A 27,531-nucleotide genomic window follows, 5' to 3' on the forward strand; every position below is an offset into this window, starting at 1 on the left:
GGACGCAGAGATATTACCGGGAAAAAACAAATATAATGTTTTGAGAGAGCAGGATGAGGAGGATGGGGAGATCAATGAGGTCAATGAAGATGAACAAGTGGAAGGTGAAGGTGAAGACGAAGGGGACGGAAATCAGTCTCTTCCCGACCAGTTAACCCTATCAAGTCCCACTGCCTCTGCCACTGCCTCTGAGAAAGGGGCTGGGAAAGCTGAGAAGGGCGAGAGGGATGAGAAAGGTGCGAAAGATGCGAAAAGCGATGTAGAGGTGGAGAAGAATAACAAGGGAGCTAACATGGGCCAGGTGGATACTACACCAAATAAACCATCTCAAGGGACCAGGAACCAGCTAAAGCAGTACCCCCTTTTTACAAAACCACTCCTCCAACAGGGCAAACAGGGGCTACAGGGGCAACTCTCGAGTACCCCCATGAGGGGGAGGATGAGCCAAGACGGTAAAAATAACATGTTGGCTCAAGAGGTTCTGAGCGCTGGAGGGGCATCACCTAGCTCTACTACACCGTAGCCACCAGAAACAGTGTTATCGGTAGGGGCTGACCAGTACCAGGACCCTGAGGAAATAATATCAGTGGCCCCTATGATACCTACGACATCGATTCTGAATAATAGCATAAGCCCAAACCAGAGCCACAAGAACTCTATGGAGTCTCCAAGTCAAGAGTTAAGCCCGCAGACACCTCAAGCATCCCAAGAGAATGGGTTATTTTCTCTTCCAAACACCACAAAAACAAATTCCATCGAAATTCTGCTTGGAACCATCCTCCAGGAGTTAAGAGATTTTAAACATTCCCAGGCCCAGGAGATTTCAAACCTGCACAACAGGCTCACGAAAATGGAAGAATGCATTGGGAGCCTCGGGTATCTCCCTCTAAAGGTCACTGAAGCCGAAACAAGGATCTCATCCCTGGAAGATTCGCTATCAGCAATACAGAAAGAGATGCTGGTGGCAAATAGAGAAAGAGCCCAGTTAACAGAAAAACTGCAGGACCTTGAAAATTACAACAGGAGGTCAAATCTATATCTAGTAGGCGTTCCAGAGGGACTGGAAGATAAAGACGTAGTTAAGTGGTCAGAGTCTCTGTTGAGAAAAGCCATACCCGAGCTCCAAGGGGATTTGACAATTACACGAGCACATAGAGTCCCGGCATATAAACCCAACAATATGAAATATCCACGTACGATTTTGCTTAATTTTTCTGATTTCAGGGTGAAAGAGAAAATCCTGAACACTGCATATGCTAAGAAATCATTCAACGCAGAAGGTGTAAACAATTTTAGAATCTTCTCAGATATGTCGGCAGCCTCTGCTCACAGACGTAGAGACTTTGTTAAGATGATTGACTCTTTTAAAAGCAAGGGAGCCCAGGCCTTGATTGTGCAGCAGTCAAAACTTAAAGTACTGGCCAAAGGAAAGTTCTTTATCTTTACAACTGTCCACGAAGCCCAGACTTTTCTAGAAGGCCTAGGAGTGTAATTCATAGCTGATATCCATTCTGTTCTATAATTTCTTAGTCTATTTCGGAGCATAGCCTATAGTCTATAGACGATCCGTGTTTATATCTGCAAGGCGGGGCTAAGGCGACGACAAGAAGCACACAAGGATGCAATGAAATGGCATCCAAAAAGAAGAAACCAAAGAGAAGGACGGAAGTGGAACACGGGGAGGTTCCGTCGACTCTCGGGGGGGAGGGGAGTTGGGGTGGTGAAGGGAGGTGTTGCAGGGGAAAAAAGGAAAGTTCATATATTGAAGAATTGTTTGTTCCATTTTTAAGATTAGCTAAGATACGGCATAGACAAGATTATCTGATCTTAACATGGCTTTAAAACATATATTGTTTGCCTAGTTTACACAAAGAAAGGGCCTGCTGCTATAATATATTTGCACTGTTTACTTGATTATTTTGCACAAAGTAAGGATTTGCTGCTACTTATTTTTGCTGCTACTACATCGGTACTAAGTATTTATTTATTGATGCAAAACGCATTTTATTTTTAATTTTTTTTTACTTGCCTATTTGCACAAAAGAAAGGTTCCCTGGTATTTATTATAATACTGTACTGTACTGTTTACTTGCCTATTTTGCACAAAGTAAGGGTTTGCTGCTACCTATATGGTTCCGTTACTTCATCTGTACTGAGTACTCATCCATCATTGTACAAAAAGATCGTGACTATTTGCCTATTTGCACAAAGAGAGGGTCTTTTGAGGTTTATAATTATACTGTATTGTTAAATAACCTTTTTAGCATACATACTTATTATATTTGCAATTTAACATGTTTTTTAAGTATGGCCTTCTTAAAAAAAGAAAGAGCATGTTGACGTTTATCTCCTTTAATGCAAATGGTCTAAATAATGTTCGGAAAAAAAACGCTATTGAATGCTGGTTAAAAAACTTAAATCCCGATATCATTTATTTACAAGAGACCCATCATAGAGACCAAGCTGATGCAGATAAATTATTTAAGAACTGGGCTAGCCATACTATATCCTCCTCAGCTGGGTTGACACAGAGAGGAGTATGCATACTGATTGGAAAACATTTAGGTTTTATTCTGGCAGGCACAGCCACTGATCCCAGAGGCAGATGGGCAGTTGCCCATGGTAAATTACATAATGTAAATATAATCCTTGCTACACTATATGCTCCCATCTTAGACGACTCTCAGCCAATTTTACAGTTAAAAAACACAATAACCGGCCTTCCTGGGATAATAGTATGGGGAGGAGATTTTAATCTTTTGCAAAATACTGTATTGGACTCGTCTAAAAAAGATCGCCGTCAGAATAAACCCCAATCTGTCTTAGCGATACAGAGTTGCAATTTAGACCTTGATATCATGGATCATTGGCGGGTTAATAATCCACTCAAAAGAGAATATTCCTGTTTCTCTGCAAAGTACAAATCCGCCTCAAGATTGGATTTTTTTTTAACATCCCACGATTTAAATGTATGTAATTATGTTCACCTACCTAATGCTTTCTCAGACCATGCGGCAGTCTCCATGGAGGTAATTCTGGGAATACAAGACTTAAGCACTATAAAACGATGTTTTTTTAACAAAAATAACCTCTTAGATCCTCAATGGTGTACAGAAATTGAAGAATTCATTGAGGAGTTTTTTACACGTAACAGAGGTACAGCCCCCTTAAATACAACCTGGGATGCATTTAAGGCCACTCTACGGGGGGTTTATCACATCTAAAGATATACCAGAATATAAAGCAAGAAAAGAGGAGAAGAGAAAATTGCAAACAGATCTTATAAAGGCAACCCAGGTACACTACAGGGCAAGAACAATACATTCCAGTAAAAAACTATCCGAGGCCAAGAGTAAGATGAGGGAGTTCTATTACGCCCTGGGCGAAATCCATTTTAACTGCTACACCCAGAGGATGTACGAGGATAGCGAGTATACAGGGAAGCTCCTGGCGTGGCAAACTAAAGAAAAACAGGCTCGCAATACAATTGACCAACTAACTGATCCAATCACTAAAATACAAACTAAGACCACAGCCTTAATTGGTGAATGTTTCCTGAATCATTATGAGGGAATATATCAAACAACAGAAGAGACCTCAATTGATACAATAGGGGAAGTTTTATCTCAACTTATAATTCCCAAATTAAACGCTGAAGAGAAGGAAGGTCTCATTGAGACATTCTCGGAGTCTGAGTTAGATGCTGTTAGAGCTCTCCCTAGAGGGAGGACTAGGGCTGCGAGCTACCAGACGAGCAGCATCGAGCCTCTGCTGTACCAGCGATAGCATTGTGATTTTAGATCGTGTTTGTGACTGCTACAAATTTTAATCTGAGGGGGGCTTTTATTCCTAGAATAAAGTGGGAATTGTTTTTGAGGCACTCTGACACCCCTACACACGCTACTCTCGTCGCTGACAGCCTCGCCCAGCCGGTTTTTACTCCCGGTTGAGGCGGCGGCGGGCGCCATCTTGGGTGTGGGCAGGGGCTGCGCTCTAGTCGCGCCGGCCTCCCACCCTCCTCATCACCTATAAAATGTGCATAGGGTTCAGACGGCGCAGCGGGCGGGCGCAGCGGGCGCGCCGGACGCGCGCCGAAGCCGCGCCTAAGCCAAGCCCGTCTGCGCCCGTCCGTGACCGACCGGGGCCAGGGGCCCAAACCCCTACATCTCGCGCGTGCCGCAGTCAGTCCTACACAAGTAAGAGGCTGAGAGACCTCTGCCCCATTTTATCTACCCTATGTCACCACGCGATGGAGCCACTGGACCTAGGTCCTTGTCCTCACTGTTCATTCAGAGGAAGATGTTTAGCGCCCGATGTCCCTGACCCTGAAGCGATTATTGCCAAAGGGGGTCTTTTAAACTGTAGATCCGTCAGCAAACATGCCCTCCAGCTGTGGGATCTCTTATTAGATGAGGACATGCATATATTATTTTTAACTGAAACCTGGTTAGGAGAACATTCTGATCCAGATATAGTGGGTACTATTCCGCCAGGCTACACCCTCCACAGACTTGATAGAGAAAAAGGAAGGGGAGGTGGCATCGCCATCATTGTCAAACACCCTTTTGAGTGTGTTTTAAAACCAGTAAAAATTGATGACAGGGAAGCAGGTGAATTTAGTATTAAATTGACTAAACACGAGGCAATATCGGGCATCCTAATATACAGACCTCCTGGCTCTCTGGGCAACTTCCGTAGTAGTTTACTAGAAGGGGTTGCTCAGACTGCGATTAAACACAATAAAGTATTGGTGTTGGGTGACCTGAACCTACACCTAGAGGACCCCTTACAGAAGGAGGCAGAGGATGTTCGTCTTGTCCTACAAGAAATACAGCTTAACCTGCTAAGTGTTGCAGCTACACATCAGAGGGGTCACTGCTTGGACCCTATTTTCGCCAGTTGGGACATGATAAAAGCACTTACTCCTTGTCAGCTCCCCTGGACCGACCACTTCTTGGTCCCTTTCCAATGTTTTTACCAGCCTGTTAGGGCTATTGAGAATGGGATGGGAAATATTATGAGACGTAAATGGAGACAGTACTCCCAGGAAAACTTCATAGGTGCCATCCAGAAAGCACAACCATTGTGTGCCACGGACAGTGATCAGGCGAACAAGGAATTTAATCTACTTGTGACTGCCACCTTGGATGAGATAGCTCCCATGAGCAAGGGTAAAGCTAGAGAAGGCAGACAACGTACTGCCCCTTGGTTCACTCCTGAACTCCAGCAAATCAAGTCTAATTGTAAAAAACTTGAAAGGAGCTGGAGAAAGAACCCGAGTGAACAAGCAAAAAACAGTTATAGCTCAGCTCACCGAAGCTATCAGTATGCGGTGCGCAGAGCTAAAGCCAAATACTTCCATACACGCATTGAGGCTGCCGAGAGCTCCTCGCGTGAACTGTTCAAAATATATAAAGAAATATCCTCAGTCTCTAGCTCTAACACCCCCACAAAGGCCTCTAAGGAGGGATGTAATAGAGTCGCTGACTTTTTCTCTAACAAAGTTAAAGCGATTTATGCCTCCTTCTCCCAACAACCAGAGAAGGGCATAGATTTTATAGCAGGTAGCTCACCTGCAGCCCCTGATTCCTCACTACTAACCTTCGAGGTTCCCGCAGCTGACAAGCTAATAAAGATCTGTCGAAGCGTGAAGTCCGGTTCCCCCAACGATCCGGCTCCGGCCTGGGTCATCTCAGAAGGCCTGACAGCCCTGGAACCCCACATCAGACACGTCTTACAAACCTCCTTTTCCACTCAACAAGTCCCGATGGAGTGGAAGAAGGCCATAGTACTGCCAATAAAGAAAAAACCGAATGTAAGCATGGAGGTGCTGGAAAACCTCAGACCTATTTCCTTATTGCCGTACGTGGCGAAGGTGGCTGAGAAGGTGGTCAACGCTCAGCTTACGGAGCACCTGGAGAGATGGAATCTATTTCATCCCTCACAATCAGGATTCAGGGCGGGCTACTCTACGGAGACGGCTCTCCTTCGAGCCACTGAGACCTTAAGAGCAGGGGCAGATGCAGGTCATACAATGGCCCTGATCATGCTCGACCTAAGCGCGGCTTTTGACACCGTAGCTCACTCCATCCTGCTACGGTGTCTGAGCGAAGCCGGGGTCGTTGGTCCTGCGCTGTGCTGGCTACAGTCTTTCCTCACGGAAAGATGTTTCCAGGTACAGCAAGGGACATGTCGCTCAGCTGAGATGCCATTAGATCAGGGAGTGCCTCAGGGCTCAGCTCTGAGCCCCACTCTTTTTAATCTTTATATGGCCTCCCTGGCGAAAGTTGTACAATCTTTTGGGGTGGAATTGGTGTCGTACGCCGACGACACCCAGCTGCTGATCTCCTTATCGCAGAACACCTCTAACACCCCCACCAACTTTAAATCCTGTATGCAGGCACTAGCTGAGTGGATGGACTCCCATTGCTTAAAGCTCAATGGCTCTAAAACAGAGGTGTTGGTGGTGGGGGGAAAAAGCGAAAACTGGTCAGCTGAGTGGTGGCCTTCATGCCTGGGCCCTACTCCTATACCGTGTGAGGAGGCTAAGAATTTAGGAATCTGGATGAACCCCTCTCTCTCATATGATGGCCATATAAGGCGTCTTGTGGGCAAATGTTTTGGAATACTAAAGACCCTAAATAAAACCTTAGACCTCCTACCCTTAGCGGCCAGAAGGACACTAACACAGGCACTGGTGACCTCGCGGTTGGACTATGGAAACATTTTGTTCCTAGGGGCAACCGAGGGCAGCCTAGGCCGCCTACAAGTCATACAGAACTCCGCCGCCAGACTGGTGTTAAGAAGACCTAGGAGAGCTAACTCGCAAAAGGCGCTGGATACGCTTCATTGGCTGCCTGTTAAGAAACGTGTGCTGTTTAAGTGCCTCCTCTTCTGTCACCGAATTGTCTGGGACAGGCCGCCCGCATACCTAAAGGATTTAGTCAGCCGATATGAACCAACTAGGACCCTCCGTTCGGAGGGTGCCGGACTGCTGACAGTCCCCAGGATAAGGAAGGCTAGATTAGGTGGACGATCCTTTGCGCTCCAAGCAGCTCAACAATGGAATAAACTTCCCCCTGCTCTGAGACTGGAGAGCAGTGAAGCGAGGTTTAGGGCCATGCTTAAAACACTACTATACACTGCGTAGATCATAGGCTCTTATGTCATGCTGTTTCACTGATAGCTTCAGCGCGGGGACACGCCGCGATGGCGTTACTGAGCGCTCTATAAGCTCTTTTATTATTATTATTATTATTATGAGGTAATCAGCTCCCTCCCTAACGGAAAGGCCAACGGCGATGATGGTCTTCCAAATGAATTTTTTTTAAAATTTAAAGGAACTCTACGCAAAGAATTTTTAACTTTAGTCAATGATTTACTTCAAGGAGGATCCCCTCCGGATTCTTTCCGCTCAGCTGTGGTAGTTAGTATTTTAAAAAAAGGAAAGGATAGTGAGAATATAAACTCGTATCGACCAATAAGTCTACTAAACACAGACTATAACATTTTTACTAAGCTTTTAGCAAATCGATTGAATAAAATAGTGGGAAGTCTGGTAAACACTGATCAGTGCGGCTTTATTGCAGGCAGGCAGCTCCACACAAATACAAAGTTTGTATTGGAGGCACTAGATTTTTTTAAAACTAATAATGTGAAGGCCCAAATTTGGTTCCTAGATGCTGAAAAAGCCTTCGATCTAGTGTCCTGGGACTGCCTATTTGCTATTTTGCACAGTTTTAATTTCCCGAATGTTTTTATCTCTCTTTTAAAACAACTATATTTAAACTCCAGGGCACAGATTATCATCAATAACTCCAACGTTGGTACATGCAAGATCAATAGAGGCACCCGACAAGGCTGTCCATTATCACCAATATTATTCGCATTATTTATTGAACCTCTAGCAATCGCGATTAGAAATATACGAATTAATACAGTCCCGGTAGCTGGCATGACTAATATAAAATTATACGCCGATGATATTGCCCTGTTTTTAGGCTCCAACCCCCTAAGCCAAGCAAAAATTCTAAAAATATTTTCTGATTTTCAAAAACTAGGGGGCTATAAAATTAACGTTAACAAGACGGGAATTATTTTATTAAACTGCACTGTAGACACTTTATTACCAGAATTTAGGCAAATTTATAGCCCAACGCCAAAGAGATATCTGGGTATCTTCCTTTCGGACAATTTAGACGAGCTGTTCTCGCTTAACTATTCACCGTTGTTAAAAAAAGTTGAGTCCCTTTTAGAACGCTGGAATCTATTACCTCTATCTATAATGGGCCGAGCAGCACTGATAGGCATGTCGATCCTACCTCTTTTTAATTTTTTATTTAATGCAGCACCCTGTGTTATCCAGGTTTCCTTTTTAAAAAAAATAGATTCTCTAATATCTTCATTTCTGTGGGCAAAAAAGTCTACCAGACTTGCACTTGGCACTTTATATCTTCCATTTGCACAAGGAGGATTATCCCTCCCTAACATAAGAGAATACTATTTTGCGTCTTTTGCACATCATAGTTTTAGATTTTTCTTTTTAGACATGAATGAAACAGACAACTTTTTTATGAAGAAGATGCTATCAGAGGCAAAGATTATTGATCCAATTAGAGTTACTAAAGACCCAAAAAAGATCCGTTACGAGTCCCTCCAATGGATTTTTAGACAGAAAACCCAGTTCATGAAATCCAATTCCATTCCTAGGATAAGTAACACAACTGATTTAAACAACCTCAACCTAGGTGAAGAGGGATGCATTGATAGGAAAACAATAAAGCTATGGAAAGAAAACGGTTTTGAAAAAATAGATGACTTCCTGGCTGGTAACAGGTGGAAGACATGGGACCAAGTTGCTAGCCAGGTAAGCCATTCCCATTCCGTTTTGAAATGGTCCTTTTTTATGTTGATTCCAATACTCAGAGAGCTGGATATAGGAAATCTCTATTTCAAAGAAAATATCTCCACAGCACTGAATAATAAATCTCAAAAAAAGATGAGTATTTGGGTTAAAATATTAAAGGAGGACAGGAAACAGGAATCCTCGAGTAAGATTTTTGAGAGGTGGAAAAAAAGGGAGGGTATTGAAATCAATGAACAAATTTGGGATAAAATAAATAAATTTAACAAAACAGTCTTTCGCGGCGCTAATTTTAAGCGCATGCAATTTTATAATAAATGGCTGATTTACAGAACTCCCTCCTATCTCAACAATATCTTTCCACTAGTTCCTGATAAATGCTTCAGATGCGAGGAAAAAGGGACCTGGAAGCATATCGTTTGGGAATGCTCTAAAATCCAACAGCTATGGAGGGAAATTGAAAAATATCTTTCCTCTGAGCTTAAAACTCCTATAATTTCCCAAGATCTAGTCCCGGTTCTTGGTTGCTCAGCGACCAACACTAAATATGACAAATTTCTTTTCATAGCTTCTCTAATTGCTAAATCACTCATATTGCAGTGCTGGAAAACCAATCAAGCACCGACCTTTCAGGCATGGAAGGCTAAATTAATACAAACACAGGGTAGGGAAAGAAAATATGCACTCAGATCAGGGGCGCTCAAAAAGTATGAAAAGTTCTGGAGTGTTTTTGAATTGTAAAAAATACCTTTATAATCTCTTGTCTGCCTATATGCACTTTTCTTAAGCACTTTTGCACTTTATAATTATTCTTTGCACTTTATAATTAAATTATGGACACTTGATTATTGATTATCCATGTATGACCATATGCCATGTATTACATCAAATCTTTTAAGAATTGTATTGTGTAATGTTGATCTTGTTTCTATGAACTCTCAATAAAAAAGAAAAAAAAAAAAAAGGTCATCAAGGCAGGACTTTTTGCAGAACAGAGCTGGCTCTATCAGGGGCCCATTGAAAGGATGGGGCCCTGTGCCAGTGCCCTCTTTGCCTATGCCTTAAAACTTCTCTGCTTTCAGTGGATACTGGATTCCTTTGGACCCTTTTTATAATTCAAATGTCTTCTGCGGTGGCTGCTCAGTCGGGGGATGTTTGCCTTGGTGGACACAGAGACAGCAAATAGACAAAATCTCCAAATATATTTAACCAATGTGAGTACTCAGGATAAGAAGGCCCCATCAGATCATGCAGTAACTGATAAGTGCCAAATATCTTGCCACATATTTGTAACCTTATATCCTAGAGAATGTTGGTAAAGGTCCCTCGATTGGAGAGTCTGAGGTCAGAAAGCGGAAATGGCAAAGAACTCCTAGCGGGAATCAGTATCTGGCTTACAAAGTTAGTAACACAGAGAGAGACAGCCCAGTCACCCCAGATGAATAAAAAGTATCGTAACACTCATGCACCCAGGGAAACTTTCTTTGGTGCGGGGTCTTAAAAACCCCCAAGATAAAGTCCTAACCTTCTGCCTGGCTGAGATCAGTGTTTCTGATTCAGTGCAAATTCAATCTTACCTTTTGACACAGTTTTCAACTAAGACACTAGTCCTAGGTGCTTTAAAATGCCCTACTATCTAAGATGCCCTTCAAAACTTTCTTTACATGATATCCAGTCTCATTGAGTATTACTGACCATTGTTTTCTGAAATACCCTGTGTTCCCACAAATCTACTATGGGAGAACCTGAAGTCCAATTGTACAGTTGCGTGTAAGTCTATTCCAGTTAGAGCCCAACCAATTGAGAATTCCTGGCTACACCCTTGAAAAGGGCACATCAAATGTATTAGTTTCACAGCTATATGTATGTATGTATATGCTATTTCTATATCTAATACCTAGTGAAAAGACAAAGGAGTGATGCACATGATCAAAACCAGCATAAAGTCAACAAGAATAGGAGTCGAAGCTTTGTTGTGGACAGCTAATGCATTGTGATGTATGGTTCTTTTAAGACGTTTGTCATCAACTTTTCCCTAAACTTGAGCTGGGACAGGGTGGTCCTGATGAATATTAGGATGTTGTTCCAGATCCTGGGTGCAAGCATGTAAAAGGCCTCATTCCTTGTTTTGTTTTACACTGCTTAGTCTACAGTTTGATTGGATCCTGGCTGTGGGTTTGCTCAGAACCCGCCAAAGATGGCGAGCTTATCTGCAAGGTAAGCAGAATCTTGGTTGTGAAGACTGTGAATGATGCAGCTGGTTTTGAAGATATTGTTGCCTGGCATGGGGAGCCAAGGAAGTTCATTCATGATGGGGTAGATGTGATCATATTACTTCAGGCCCTGGATGAGATGTGCTGACGTGTGAAGGATGCCCTAATAGTTTCAACATGTTGCACACTGATGTATACATTTTTAAAACATTATTGAAGTTGTGTGTATTCCTGTGCCTAAAATGTAAATTGAAAAAAAAAATAGGTTAAATTTAGAAGTCAATGTTTCCTTTTGTTTTGCAGGATACAGACTAACCACTATGACAGAGAATTCTAGAACAGCGACCTCGAAGGGTGAGCTAATAAAACCATAACTTGCATAATGTGTGACTTCTAAGAAAGGAATCACTGCTAGCCTTTCCTATGAGATGGATTTGTCCTGTGGAGATTGATTTCAAGAGGAATTAAATCCAACTTTATTATGAAAGAGAAAACAATTAGATGGACTGAAAACAAATAGTCTAATTGTCAACACGATTAACTAATTTTGTCTTCTTCAAAAAGCTCCTATTAAACTTGTTTTTCATTCCTTATTTGACCCCCAATCATCCACTGAAATGCTTTAGTTAATTTGGTTAGTAGGTGGCTCTTCCCCATTTGCGAAAGTGTGACTTCTACAGCGCCATTTTACTTCTTAATACAATGCAGTCCTTTCACATTCAACTTGGTAAAGAGCAGCAGCATAAACATACTCTGCGTATTACCCCAAGCTTGTTTATTCTCTATGTAGAGTCCTTACTTAAATTTGCCAAAATCTTTCAGTAAATCCCTGCTTGAATGCTGACATGGGTGGTTTGATTTCACACAGTCTACTGTTGCCCTATTCTATTTTGTATGTTAAAGGCTGATTTTTTATGGATACCAACAATTGGTAATGGTGATCATTTTTTCTTTTCGCCTAGTGCATGTTCAGTGTCCTTCTTAGAGGTTGGAAGATGCACATCTACTTGTTGCCGCTACATTGCTTGGAGGAAGTTTCTCCATGCTTAAAATAGACCACTCACAACAGAGCTACAATATGATACCTGGTGGTTAAGTTATGCCTTGTTTTTGCTGGTGCTTGGCACTAGCACTTATGGCTAAATACCAACACTTATTTAACCACTTCCATGCTGATGACGGAACACAGTGCTCGTGTGCTGATGACGGCTGGGGGCCGTCTTGAACCCGCCCACTCATTAGAAGTGCCGCACAATCACAGAATCGCGCCCGCGCCCAAGGTGTTAAGACAGCTTACCAAATGGTGGTGCTGTATGTTTTAGCAGTGCCCTTCCCTAAAGTATTGAACGGTCATAAAAAAAAACATGATATTAGGCGGGTCCAAGCCATGCTTTCAGCTGGAATAATCCAATACACCACGCTTGTATTGTGTGATGCGCAGTATGTGACTGTGTGGACAGAGACAGCAGGTAGTGCCAACCACGATGACCTCCAGAGTAACATATCGTACCCTGGCACATACATTTAAAATAATTAGGCACCGATAATGCCCATATATAGGAAATGCATCATATCTACAATAGTAATGCCTATCATGGTGATGCCCATACTTGAGAAAAGCAAAGAGCAACCATGGTGATGCCGATTCTTGAGAAATACAACAGAGCTGCCATGATGATGCCCACAATTTAGAAATGCAGCAGAGCTACTATGGTGATTCCAATTTGTGAGAAATACAAAGAGCTGCCATGATGATGCCCATTCTTGGGAAATGCAGCAGAGCAACCATGGTGATGCCCATTCTTGAGAAATACAGGAGAGCTACCATGGTGATGCCCATTCTTGGAAACCGCAGGAGAGCTACCATGGTGATGCCCATCTTCGGGAAATTCAGCAGCTCTACCATGGTGATGCACATACAGGAGAAATGCAGCAGAACTACCATGGCAATGCCCATTCTTGAGAAATACAGCAAAGGGTGATGCCCATTCTTGAGAAGTGCAAAGAGCTACCATGGTAATGCCCATAGTGGAGAAATGCAGTAGAGCTATCATGATGATGCCCATTCTTGAGAAATGCAATAGAGCTACCATGGTGATGCCCATACTTGAGAAATACAAAGTGCAACCATGGTGATGCCCATTCATGAGAAATAAAACCGAGCTGCCATGATAATGCCCATTCTTGGGAAATTCTGCAGAGCTATTATGGTGATGTCCATACTTAAGAAAGGCAACTGAGCTACCATGGTGATGCACATCGTCGGGAAATGCAACAGAGCTACCATGGTGATGCCCATACATGAGATCGCATCAGAAGTACTTTGTAGATGCCCGTTCATGAGAAATGCAGCAGAGCTATAATGGTGATGCCCATTAATGAGAAATGCAGCAGAGCTACCAAGGCAATGTTCACACTTAAGAAATGCAGCAGAGCTAACATGATCATTCCCATTCTTGCAAAACGCAGTGTTATGTTTAATATAGTTACCCTAATATAGGCCCAGGTAATATCATACACCTTCACCTACATTATCTCCCTTATATTACACAGTAACTGGCCTTTAAGATTGAATCTTTACCTAGTTCTAGTCCTGGGCACAGAAGGAGGGGTTTTCTGTGAACAATAGCGTCTGATAACTTCATCAATAGACAGTATGAATGAATATTCATAAGGGTTCTTGGAAACCAGGCAAAGGCTACACCAGCTGCATATTATTTACGTACCTTCATCCCATGCACCATCCTCAAATCCAACAATTGCCATTACAAGAAACAATGGACAAAGAAAACCTAGACACTTTCTGTATAAATACTGCACATCTTGCTAGGGTTCGAAAGAGCGAACCGAGACTTCCAGGCCGACACACTGACCAGAGACACTGAGGCTCCTGCATGCAGACGCTCCAGCTGACAGTGATCTAAGACATCCCTTACGGGGTATCCAACTCAAGACTAGGACAGGGTCCCACACTCTCTCACTTCAGGTAGTGGGGTTAGACTAAATCCTAGAGGGATTCTTGGCTTCACACCTACTCACATGCTAGGTACACTTAGGTACATCTAGATAGGCATCGTAGGAGTACACAGACTTTTATCATGCATTTTATATTCACATATGTATTCATGATTATTAGACGATGGTAGAACTGTGCTATCCTTTTAATCTCACTGTGCTGCTAATCATATACATCTGGTACTGTCTAACAGTTATTGCAGTACATCTATTTTACACTAGAAGAAAAACTGTGCAATAAATTCTTATTGTAACGCACCCAACTGTTTCTTCTGTGCAACTCTCTGAGACCGAATAAGTGATCACGAGTGACTGAGTGAAAGGTAATAAATAGTTCCACGATCCAAGGGGATCAGGGTTGTCATGTTCTGAGGTTGCCAGAATCGATTCTCTTCCCTATAAGAGGAGATTCTAGTGGCACTGTGAGCTAGCTAAAATAGAAAGGCTAACATTCTCAGAGGGGGTGTTCAGAGTCAGTCTGCCACCAATCCTACAGTTTATGTTATCCAAATGCGCAAGTCCTGTATGGGTGATATAGGAACTACACAACATGGCACAGTCAACATTAGTTGGGTACTTATTTAACAGTAGAATCTGAGTTGTTCAATTGTGCTAATTTTCAGAGACACCTACTCACAAAACACCAGAGACGTCTGGAGTGGGTGGGCACTAATTCCGCCACAGCTGAGTAAGCGAAATATCCTATTTATTAGCTACTGGTTAATCAAGCTTGAAGGACACAATGTTCCTAAAATTGTGCATAAAACCGTATCTTAGTTCCCTTGAACAAACTTATTATTTAACAAAAATGACTGAGACAGGAAGTAACCCAGTAGTAGATCTACATATCTCAGACGGAGATGAAGATACAGACCCAATTCCAATTGCAGAAAAATTCAGACATAAAATCACCCTGAAACTGTTGTAAAATGGTTTATCAGCTAGGAGCGGCTTAGTACTTTTCGTGATTGAGGCACATGAATCAAACAAAACAGTTCTATTTTATTTGTGGGTTACATTCCCAGCAGCAGATGCGAGAACACATACATTTCACTCCTACACAGAGGGAGATGCACCAATGGAATATGGTCCGTTCAACTCCCACAGGCTCACACGATTCATACACTGAGTCATCAATGTGATGGCGTTTATGTTGAAGGTAATTCATTGGCTGATGAAGCCGCAAAGGGAGCTGTACGCAGGGCTTCCATAGCTGCAATCATGTGTTCTAGAACGAGGATAGACTGTGAGATTATGGTTGCTGTCATTGCTCCACGCAAAGGCAGCTCAGTAGTACCAAAGACATTTCCACTCAAGTACTTCTTCAAGTTAGATTCAAACAACATTCCATATGCTCAGATTCCTGGAGTGGGGGACAGAGTAATACCAAATATGGATCGTAGGCAAGCTTTGATTAGTGCAGCACACAAGGGTTTGGGCTCTGCACATACAGGCGTTACAGCAATTATTTTATTGTTGAAACAGCACTACTGGTGGCCAGATATAACAAAGCAAACTAAAGACTATGTCTTGAAATGTGACATCTGCCAGCAGATGAAAGGCTCCACCATAACACACCACAGACACCATTATTAAAATCAGACAAACCTCTCCAATGTGTGTATCTGGACCACTGGTGCCCCTTACAATCAGATGGGGCCACCAAGTATATTGTGTTTGCAGTGAATTCATGCTGAAGATTCCTATGGGTATGGCTTCAGCGCTTGGCTGACATTCAAACTGTTATCAAAGATTTGCTAGTCTTTATAGGGACATATACAGTTGGCACATTGCATTCTGGCCCTGGCCCGGCGTTTAGCTCTCGGGCTTATAAAAAGGCTATGGAAAGTATGGGCATAGCATTACGGTACTCCTCACCATACCATCCTGAGGGAAATTTGGTTGTGGAAAGGAAACACTGGGACCTAAAGCAAACTTTAGCAGCTAGGGTATTAGGCAGGGGCGGTGGTTGGGCAAATCATTTGTATGGGGTACAACGAGCTCTCAATAACTAGCCAGGAAGTTCTCTAGGGGGTATCACTCCTTACGAGGTCCTAATTAAGAGACAAATGTGGGTACCTGATCTTGATTGTGAAGGCACAGTGGCGGATGAGAAACCATTTGATATCCATGATCGTTTGGCTGGTTTATAGGATCTAAATGAATCCAGGACACATCAAAGTAGCAGTTCAGGGAATAAGGACTGTACTTCTACCGCCTCTTGCTGGAAAAAAGGAGGAAAGATTTGTCTCAATTGATCTAATAAAACCACACTATGTGGCCGATACTAAGTAGTAGGCCTAGTGGACTCCAAAGTAGCAGATGCCCTCCTCTCGAAGTTCAAATAGAAAGATTCATCCTGTTCGAAAAGCCTCCTGTACGGAATGAAGGACTAGGCAACAATGCTATGAAACTCGTATCTCATGCCTCGAAGTTCAACTTCAAAATCACTCTCAAAATAACACAGTTTGCAATAAGATAAAATACTGATGTTTAATTCAACATGCCTCGACAAGAGCAAACTAAGATTTTAACAAATCCCAATGCAATTCCAACAACTGATCAAACTGCTTCTGGCTACTTCATAAATTTTGATACGTTTTCTTTGAATCCAAGTGAACTAGAAACTACGCCAGACCACAAATCATGCAAGCAGCAAGGTAAAGGCTGTCTAAAATTTCTCAAAAAGACTTACCTGGTACCCCTTGGGTAGAACGCTGAGTAATTACTGGGATACTGTTCTTTCTTTTCTGGCTAGGGTTAGTTATACCTTTTAGCATGCTTATTAATGGACAATACCTTCATCACAGACCTGCAGCCGGAAAAGTTCATTTGAGCCTGAGCCACTTCAACCTTCTCATCATGAACAAAGAGTCTTGTCATTAGTAAGTATTACAGCAGTTCCTATACCGGATGGTATAGTTTGGGGCAAGTTTGATTTCAATATATTCAGTCCTACTGAACTTCTAAAAATTTCTCATGTATTTAAAATTTAATTGAGTGATATCATTACCTCCAAAACATTTCCTGATGATTGGGACTCTGAAGCTGTTAATAACATGTTGTCTGATTTATAGAAAACTGCAGCATTTCCAAACACTGAAATGCTAGAAAGTACTTCAGACTATGACACTTTGTACTGTCATCAACATTATCGTCATCATTTCTTGCACAAATCTGTAACAGCTAGAAAGTTGTTTAAGTACCATCAGTGGGTACTTTGCCCTACATCACCAAAAGGTAGTTTGCTAAACATTTGCACAGAAATGCCCATATTTTTCATGTTTTAATACTTCTGACTTAACGTCATTTTATTATGAAGGGGCATCCACACTATTTAGAGCATGCCTCATTCCACAGCAGATGATATTTCTAAATGACACTGTGCAACAGACATCCTGTCTTGGACTAGCCAAGAACAAGGACCTGAACATACCTCGGTTTCCAAAACCATCACAGGTGGACGGGTGGTAAAATTCAACTTCACAAAAAGGGGTAGAAGTAGATGACATTTTCTGGTACAATGGGTCAGATCCTGATTGGAAAGAATGGTTGGTTTGCCCGTACGCACAAACAGACGTGAGCAAACATTTTGGGGTACCACCGAAGGGTTCAATATCCATGAGCCAGACCCATGCTATGTACAAAGAGAACATCCAGGTGTAGTGATATCATACAGTGTTGGGAAGTTGTGCTTTGATTGGCTAGAAACCTCAACACTCACAGAAGTGAAACAGCACTTATCCTTTCTCACACAATATGTATCTTTGGCCCAGGAGACCACGTCAGAAACGTTTCATATATGCTCGCATTTATGCTGCCTTCAATTAAATTTGGAAAATATCCCAACAAGAGGCCGCAGAGAGAATGCAGGAAATAGACTATAATAATTTAGAGAAGTCATTAGCGGTAGCAGAAAATTGATTAACAGCTCCGGGATATATTCCTTAGGCAACATTGTATCTTCTGCAATTGGCATTATGAAACAAGATTTGGCCATATTACAACACGGGCAATCTCAGTTACGTTTTATTATGTTGCTAAGCTGGACAATGCAATCTTTGTGTGCAGGCTATGTGCCTGTAGAAATGGCACAAAGGGGAGCAAAATATACAATGCTGCGTAAATAGATGGATTACCATTTACGGTAGCCGAATCACCATCCACGGAATGACTAATCCATGGCCACATAATTCTACCGGTCACTAATTTTCAGTTTCAATTTTGCTTTGAGTTACGGCAGGCTGGCAAATATGAAAAAATGGGTAAGGAATACATTAAGGAATCTTGGGAATAACCTACAGATTTTGATGCCAGAGTGAGGTTCGAGAAGTGTTTCTAAGTGGTACAAACTGCAGTAATGCTTTAATTGGTTCACTTAACATCCTTTTTTATTAACTCTGCTACTCGAGTTTCCTCAAACAGTGAACGCAGACGGTGTCTGTTTATTCTCATAATGGTATTTTTCTCCCAGTAATCCATTCGCGTTTGTGTAGGAAACATCACAATCATTTATACCAAAATAATACATGTCTGTGGCTTAGCACTTTCACTTTAGTTAACATCTCATGTGCATCATCAACGGTGTTCGGATTTTAATCATCATATGTTCTTTTGTTATTGGGTTGTGACCTTGATTTGGCACCATTTTTGTTTGTGTATGTCACGACATTTTTTATATTTCGTAAATTGTAACTATTTTAGGTAATCATATACAATAAACTATGACTAATGACTAATGTGTGGTTCTCTCATGTTCCAAGATATTTTCCTACATGGAGCTTGTATTTGTTAAGTAGCAAACGTGTTCTGCCACCTGCAAGGGACTTCAGCAACTGTGATTACACCGGTATTCAAGCTGCTCTCGAATAGGAGTTACTTGATACTGAATGATCAAGGTTGTTGTAGGATGCTTCTCGAGATTGCCTATCTGGTCATGGTGAACTCCAGGGTGACTTGCTGTATGCAAGTATTGTTTCCCCCAACAGGTACAGTCAGGGAGGCCAGCTACGGCCTTCGCTAAATGTTTCCTTTATACAATTTGATAATTTGAGCAGAATGAAAGCCATGCTTTTACAGCAAACTGTGCCCTTAACCTCCGCCCAGGAGACCCTAGATCTTCAAATCGCAAGGAACTCGGATGAGATACAGGCACTCATACGTACAAACTGCTTTCTCATTTCACCAAAATGGTGGGACGTATCTTTAATATGTCTGAAACGAGTGGTGTTGTACACCTATTTAAGACCATAGGGTCAGGATTTCTAAACATCTTTCAGACAGTCCCCGGAGTTATTACAAACTTTATACACTTAGTATTGGGAAGTATTTTTGGAGGTCTTCCGCTGATCCAGCTCTCAATAGCAGGTATCCTGATTGTTATTTTTCTGCTACGCCATGGATGGCCCAATCACCAACGAGACGGCAAAAGCACTCCTGGAGCGTAAATACTGTGAACCCATGTTACAACATCTGGGCACCCCACGCCTGCAGAAACTGAGCGCCTCATGGTTCCTATCGTTTAGACCAGTCTGGGTGGACTGCATCTTACCTGTCACTCGATGCCTGTTTTGCGGAGAAGAATGCATGTTAGATCTCGGTCTGACACTTCCATTAGCAATTCCACTGGACATGAATATCATGCTGGTACCGGTGAGGGTGAGAACCCGCTGTGGAAATCTGAAATAATATTCGTTAGCCTAAGCTGAAGCCGTCCTGGTTGTGACATCCAATTTGTTAGGTTTGTAGATCTTCCGTATTCATTGCTGTTTGCCCTTCTATTCTGCTGGTGTCATCAACTTTAGTTATTTATTTATTTATTTATTTAGAGAGTTTTATATAGTGCGAACATGACCCTTGGGTATCAGAGCGCTTCACAGATACAAATACATGATGTAGAGATATATTTCGCATAAAATTACCATATAGTGAGTGAGGTAGGTAAGTATAGAGCTATATAGTAACCATTTCCCCTTGATAAGAGGTAGGTTAGGTATAAGTCTAAACTATAGAGCTATATAGTAAACATATACATATACATGATGTAGAGATATCATTCGCATAACATTACCATATAGTGAGTGAGGTAGGTAAGTATAGAGCTATATAGTAGACATTTCCCCTTGATAAGAGGTATGTTAGGTAGAATTCTAAAGTATAGAGCTATATAGTAAACATTTTCCGCTGATAAGAGGTAGATTAGGTATAAGTCTATAAGGAACATATCCTAGCATATGTACAATGGTTTAGTAAAGAATATTCTAGAGTTTGACATCGGGGTTACACCTTTCTATATACTTTCAGACTGCGTCTGCCAGGTTACTCTACTAGTCTACTATATCTGTATGTTGTATTCCTGTACAAAATGATCAACATTTTCTTTTATCAGTGTATTCTTCATCCCAGTTCTTGGGAAATAAAGCGCCACAAGCTTGTCCCCGTCTAATTAGAAACTTTCTCTTTCTTCCATTCGACGTTCAGATTTGACAGATTTAGTACGTGGTGGCGGTGAGGTCCTTTCTTGGCTATGTAAGGAAATTACTCATTAGGAAGATCTTAGTTTCACTTTTGAATGTTGTCGTGTTTGTAATTTTTCTGATATTTGGAGGGAGTGAGTTCCATATTCTGGGGGCTGCCCCTGAGAAAGCTCTGTCGTATGTTTTCTTTTTCCGGAAGATGGGTATTTTCAGCATCAGCAGATTGGCGCTCCTTACTGGTCTGCCTCCTCCAGATAGCTCAATCTTCTGGGCCAGGTATCTTGGTGTTTTGTAGTGTAGAGCTTTGTGGGTGCCACATGCCATTTTGAATTGGAATCTGGCTTCGTATGGCAGCCAGTTTAATGCTTTTAAATGTGGGGAGATATGGTCGAATTTCCTCGATCCGGTAATGAGCCTTGCTGCTGCATTGAGGCATGCTTTCATTGGTGCCGTGGACATTTTTGGTAGGCCTGCTAAGGTTGTACATCCGTATTCAATCCTTGAGATTACTAATGATTGTATTGCCAGTTTGAGATCTGCTGATGAGATGAATTTTTTGCCATTGAGTTGATGTGAGCTTTCATGTCTAGGTTCTTATCTAACGTGATTCCTAAGGATTTAGCTGAGTCCACTAGCGTAGGGGTGCAGTTTAAAGCTGTGATCAATCATTCTTCTGCCTCTGAGCGGTTCTTTGGTGGTGAGATTAATAGGAATTCCGTTTTTTGTGCATTGAGCTTCAGGTGATTACTTGTTAGCCATCTTAATGTAATTTTTAAAGTCTCATTCATTAACTTGATGTCTTCCAGGGATTCGACCTTGATGTAAACTTCGTGTCGTCCGCGTACATGTGATAGGATATGTTTGCGTCTCGGAGGGTTTCTGTCAGAGGTTCGACATACAAGTTAAAAAGTGAAGGAGATAGTGTCGATCCTTGGGGGACTCCGATCGAATTCGGACATGATGTGGATAGTGTCTGGTTGACCCAAATACTTTGTGATCTGTTCTGAAGGAAGGATTCAAACCATTTCAGCACATTTCCCGTCATTCCCATCCTGTAGTGAAGTCTGTCCAGTAGTTTTTCATGATTTACAGTGTCGAATGCAGATGACAAGTCAAGAAGGACTAGTAGATATGTCTTATTGCGGTCAAGGGCCTGTACTGCGTCATCGACGATATGTAGGATCACTGTTTCCGTGCTGTGACCTGTTCTGAATCCTGATTGTCGTCCAACAGCATGAAATTAGCGATGTGTTGGCTCAGTTGGTTTTGTACACATTTCTCGATTAGTTTGCCCAGTAATGGAATATTGGTAACTGGGCAGAAGTTATTAGGATCTGCTGGGTCCGCTGTTGGTTTCTTGATGATCGGGGCAACTTGGCCTGTTTTTAAGCATTCTGGCAGGATCCCTTGAGATAGGGAGGCGTTTATTATTTTTGTCCATATTGGGATGATGATGTGGTTTATTTTTTGTAGACATTTGGTGGGGAGTGGATCATTATAGTGGTTATTCGGTTTGATATCCGCTAGTGTTTTGGCGATGGTATTCTGATTATATAGCTTGAAGGTATCCCAATGCGCTTTGTTTTTTGCTTCATTGTGGTTGAATGTTGGTGTGGCAGTGATCAGTCTGTGTGGTTGGTTGTGCAGGTGGTCCACTGCCGTCTTGAGCTCTATTTCCAGCTTGTTGGCCTTTTCGGTGAAAACATTTGAGAATTCTTTACAGCTTAACTGGGTTTTAGTGGTTTCTTGGGCCGATTTTGCTAGTTTGTTGGAATGTTGCTTTGAAATTTCAAATAGTTTCCGTGGTCTGTTTTTGGCGTTATCCAATTCTGATCTAATATATTCTTTTTTGGACCTGAGGATCTTTTTGTTGTACTCATTTCTGATTTTTCTGAGTGATTTCAGTTCTGCTGTTGCAGGGTGTTCTCTCCATTTTCTTTCGGCCATTATTAGTTTCCTTCTATCATCATTCAAAGAACCATTAATCCATGGGTTCTTGTCCTTTTCCGAGACTCTTTTCAGTTTTAGTGGCATGGTGGTGTTAACTATGTTTGTTACTGTCTTAGTGTAGTGATCCGTTAGATCATTCACATTCTGCAGACTGTTAGGTGGCTTCAGATCTTTCTCAAAATTTTGTACTAATCGTTCAATATTCAGGTCTTTAGTGTCCCGTGTCCACTTTTTGAGTTTGATGGGCTGTGATATCTTATTCCTTTCCAGTGTTGGAATTAGGAAGATTATGGCATGGTGATCCGACCAGTCGCACGGCACAACTGAATGGACCACTATGTTCTTGTTTCTTGATAATATCCAGTCTAGCGTTGCTCCTTTTGAGTGTGTTGGCTGTGTGCAAGCTTGGGAGAGATTTAGCTCAGTCAGGAAGTCTTTAAGAGCGTTAATCTGTTTGTCCTTCCTGTCTTCCCAGTGTAAGTTAAAATCGCCCAGGAATATGTTGTTAGAGTGAGTGTTAGAGTTATCCGTGATAATCTCCATTAGCTGGTCCATGAAAGTCTCATTATTTCCTGGAGGATGGTACATGGCATGTTTTGTGCATCTTTGATTGTCTATTGATTTTATATTAAGACCTAGATATTCACCGGATTCCGGAGGGTCTGATTGTATTTGTTTAATTTCTATGTCTGATCGGTGGATGCAGGCTAATCCACCCCCTATCTTCTTCGGTCCATCTAGTCTTACTATGTTGTATTGCGGGGGCACTAACAGATCCATGCAGGGAGAAGATGATTTTGAGAGGCATGTTTCTGTTAAGATTGCTAGGTCAATTTCCTGGTTAATGATAAATGCAGCGATGTCTGACTAGTGTTTTACTGCGGATCGACAGTTGAGCAATAGGCATTTCAGAGGCTTTCCTGTATTGCTAGGGTCCCTTACAAGCCGGTTGGTGGATAGCTGGACTTGTTGTAAGTTGTTAAGGTTTAGTTTCCTTATCTTATGTTTGGATGTTCTATTAGTGTCAATCGGAACTGTTTTAATTCCCCCCCCCCACCGTATTCTGTCATCTCGTATGTCTGTAGTAACGAAAGGGTTTCTTCTTCTGTTATGTAACTAAGGTTTCTGTCTGGCCGATTGTGCCAATCTGGTAATGGCATGGCCCTCTCATTCCTTTTTTCTAGCGATTTCTGCACTAATTTTTGGATGTGCTCACCTTTGGATTGTGTGCCTGCAGTAATTTCCAGGATCTTTACCATTGTTTTCAAAGTATTTTGGATGTCCTGTGCCATATTGTCAATTTGTGTCTGTATTCACATGATGTCTCTCCGGGTCTGAGGTGATGTATTAGCAGTGTTCGTCCTCTCAGTTTGGTCTTCATAGTTTGAGTTGACATGTTTAAGATCTGTTCCTTTTCTCAAATCCCTTTCATTTGTGCCCTTATTTCTGTTTTCCATGCCTCCACTATATAAGAGGTGCGCCGCACTAACTGTGCTGTGTGATCTTTCTGTCACTTTTGGGTGGCGAGCATTTCGTGTGTTCCTAGCTAGCCTTTGTGTTGAGTTTACTGTAGGGGTGGCATCTTCCATATCACTTGAGACTGTAATCTTATTGAGTGTCCTATTAATAGGCGAGGTCATCTCCTGTGAGAGCAGTGTTGATTCTTCCCTACCTGTTTACTGTGAAGCAGTATTCCCCGGTGTTATATATAGTTCTCTTCTCTCTCTAGCCTCTTAAACCAGTCTGTCTTCACTCTTCGCTAAGTTTCCTGGAGTCGTTGCATGTTGTGGCAACGATGTTTCTTCATTCTGTGCGTGTGCCGGCACGGTATTAGCAAGTAGTATCGGTGTTTCTGTGCTCTCTGTGTCCTCTCCGTCCCAGCTGTTTCCTGTCTCAGTTGTGTCTCTTAGTGGCGTTGGGTGTTGAGGATGCTGTGGCTCTCTAGGTAGCATGATGTCTGTGCCATCTTGTGGCGTTCGGTGATGTGGATCTTGCGTTTGTCTAGGCAATTTGTTGCCTGTGGTGTTAGGGTGGATGGAGTCTAGGCTATCTACTTGTGCGGTCCGAGGATGTTGTTGTTGTTGATCCCTTGGGTTCTCTACCCATTCTTTTAAGGTCGGGAATATATTGTGGAATTTCTCTAATACGTCATTGGCTGCTTGTATAAGCACTATTCCGTTCTTGTATAACGTTATGCAGAGGTCTGCTCTAAGTCTTGGTGATGGTATGATCAGTAGTTTTGTGCCATGAGGTATATTGTTAATAGTTTTTATGTTGAGCTTCTCTGTAATGACATTGCGCCATTTAGCCGTTTTTCTGGTGAAAAATATCAAGTTGTTGACGATTATGCCGTTGTTTAGGTTAAATGATGGGTCAGAGATCAACATGCCTGGGTTTTTCCTTATTAGATTGTGCTTAAACTTTTTGACTGCTGTTTTGGATAGATACGATGGATATTTTATGACATGTGTGTTTTTGCCTGCCGCTTCTAAATTGTTATCGACCATTTTTGCTAGATAATGTCAGGTATTATGTATTGAGGTTTCTTCCAGCGGTGTTGACTCTTTAAGATGTCACCAACTATCCTCTGCTGTTTTCCGGTTTAAATAAATTCTCCTAAAATTGCTTTCTCTGTGATGTTCTTTTACATGCATCTATGTATCTCTGCCTGAATTCCAACTAATCTTTCTCTTTTATGCATATTTTGTTTTAGTTATGTAGCCTTTATTTGATATTTTGGCAACTTTGTGAACTGGCCGCCATTTTAGGGTCAGTCGGGCCGGGGTCTTGTTATTCCCAGTCAGCTGTGCTTGCTAGTAGTTATGTTCTGTCGATGATATCTGCAGAGGCCGCCATTTTTGTGTCAGGCAGGGCCGGTCTAGTTTCTAGCTTGCTTGTATTGCTTCCTACTGAGCCTCCATTATTTGTACTTCCGTTTCTGTCCTAGTAATGGGGGGGGGGGGTAAATATCTGTTTCTGCCCTAGCAACTGATGAGATAAAGTTTCTGACCTAGCAACTTATAAGTTAGACGTCAGCAGCCGCCCTCGCTTTGCAGTTTGCTGTAAATGCGAACTTTTTGTCCGCGATGGCCACAATTTTAAGGTCAGGTGGGGTGGATCTTGCCTTTCTCGCATGCAGCTGTTCTGACTTGCCCAGAGTTTTTCGCCCACCGGCAGATAGAGGGGGGGGATAGCGCTGGAGGGGTGAGGATGTTGGTACTTTGTCCCGCGTGATCTCCGCTCTTCAGAAGTCGATGTTCCCGGCACTTCCCAACACCTACATTGCCCAGTCTCTGCCCGCAGTCCCCGCGATGCAGCCGACGTTGCATCCGACTTCTCCCGAAGCGGGCCGAGTCAGCGCAGCTCAGGGTGGCATTTATTCTACTGTGGGCGCTGCCGATGGATCCTCCGTGTCCATCACTACGGGCGCTGCCTAGAGATCCTCCGTGTCCACCACAAGTCCAGTGTAGTTCCCACTCTGCAGTCCGGCAAGGCGAGGCAGTCGTGTCGTTGGTCCAGGTATGTTGTTTTTCTTCTTCTTTTCTTCTTTTCTGTCCAATCTATGTTCCCATTCATATGGCCGGTAGGTCGCAGGTCGCAGGAGGGTTTAATTCAGGGATTTAGACCTAAATTGGTGATCCCTAACCCCAGAGCTCTTGCATAGAGCTCCTATTCGGCAGCCATTTTGCCGTAAGTCCCATGCCAAAGTAAGGTACCTGCTGAGAAAAAGCTTTTAGCTGCTAATATGCACCCAGTTAAAGATGTAACTGTCAACCATTTATTGCTGTTGTAAACAGTTCTGTTCTCCTCCCACTTTGCTGACTAAGTGATCATCCATCTGCCCTTGTTTGTCGATAGCTATTCCTGTGTCTAAACCCGTTCTTTCGATTTCTGTCTATATGCTTACTTTGCAACAAATGTGTATAAAAGGTGCATGGTCTGTGTATTCAATGTACTACCTCCTGCAACACTTGAGGGTCTTGTATTGATGTAGTCCCAATCATGAGTGATTAATAAACTTGTTATTCTGATTCCAACTTCAGTGCCGATACCTATTTATTGGTCTATGTACCCTTGGACAAGAGAAGGATGACCCTGCACCGGTGTGCACATTAAAAGGCACATTTTCACACTGCAGGGGCCTTTTGCTACAACTTGGTTGAGCATCAGCTCTTCCACTAGCACTCTGGTATCGACTACAGCACCAGCGGCCTCTGCAGCAGCTATTGGCAGTTCTGAGTATCATCTGTGCTCAATTGACGTGCTCTGTGAGGTATTACATGGATCGTCCTCTGCAACATTGAGCAACAACAAGGTTAAGTTGCCCAGCCAGGACACTTAATCTATAATTGGCTCATCGTGTGCTGGGAAAGAATTCAGCATTTTTGTTTTTCAAAACTCAACCAAATTTGGAACATTTCCTTTAATTGACACTTTCACTGGGAAAGCATGGCTTTCTGATGCTTGAAGTGGTTCGATTTATGTAAACAAACTCCCCTAGGACTTTGGCTTAAAGTGACTTTTCCAATACTAACTTTCGAGAATATTTTTTTTCTCTCCCCCCCTTATTAGACTATTTTAAAATGGTTTTATATATTTTATGAAGATCACTGATATTTTTATGCGTTGCTACCTAGTAAAAAGAGTAGTTCACTTGCATTTTTATCATTGTTGACTGCTCGGAAGAGGAGTGGGTGTTATGTTTCATATAGGTACCCTAATATAGGCCTAGGTAATATCATACACCTTCATCTACATTATCTACCTTATACTACACAGTAACAAGCCTTTAGGATTGAACCTTTACCTAGTTCCAGTCTGGGCACAGAAGGAGGGTTTTTACCAGAACACAAAGTGTTCTATAACTTCATCAATAGACTCATACAGTATGAATGAAAATTCATAAGGGTTCTTGGAAACCAGGCAGAGGCTACACCACCTGCATAATATCTACGTACCAGTTTCATCCCATGCGTCATCCTCAAATACAAAAATGGCAACAAGGAAACCCTAG

At 42.3% G+C, this 27,531-nt stretch overlaps 1 protein-coding gene across 1 annotated transcript in view; it reads left to right on the forward strand.

Annotated features, from left to right (window-relative positions):
- Positions 1-12,863: 12,863 nt before the first annotated feature.
- The window catches only part of LOC144827874 (IgGFc-binding protein-like), a 43,403-nt gene continuing 28,735 nt past the window's right edge, over positions 12,864-27,531 (forward strand). The window contains exon 1 of the mRNA XM_078686038.1: positions 12,864-13,054. Coding sequence (XP_078542164.1) covers positions 12,864-13,054 — 191 coding nt within the window. The remainder of the gene's footprint in view (positions 13,055-27,531) is intronic.

This window comes from Lissotriton helveticus, chromosome 4_1 (genome assembly GCF_964261635.1).
Source record: "Lissotriton helveticus chromosome 4_1, aLisHel1.1, whole genome shotgun sequence".
Taxonomy (NCBI): Eukaryota; Metazoa; Chordata; class Amphibia; order Caudata; family Salamandridae; genus Lissotriton; species Lissotriton helveticus.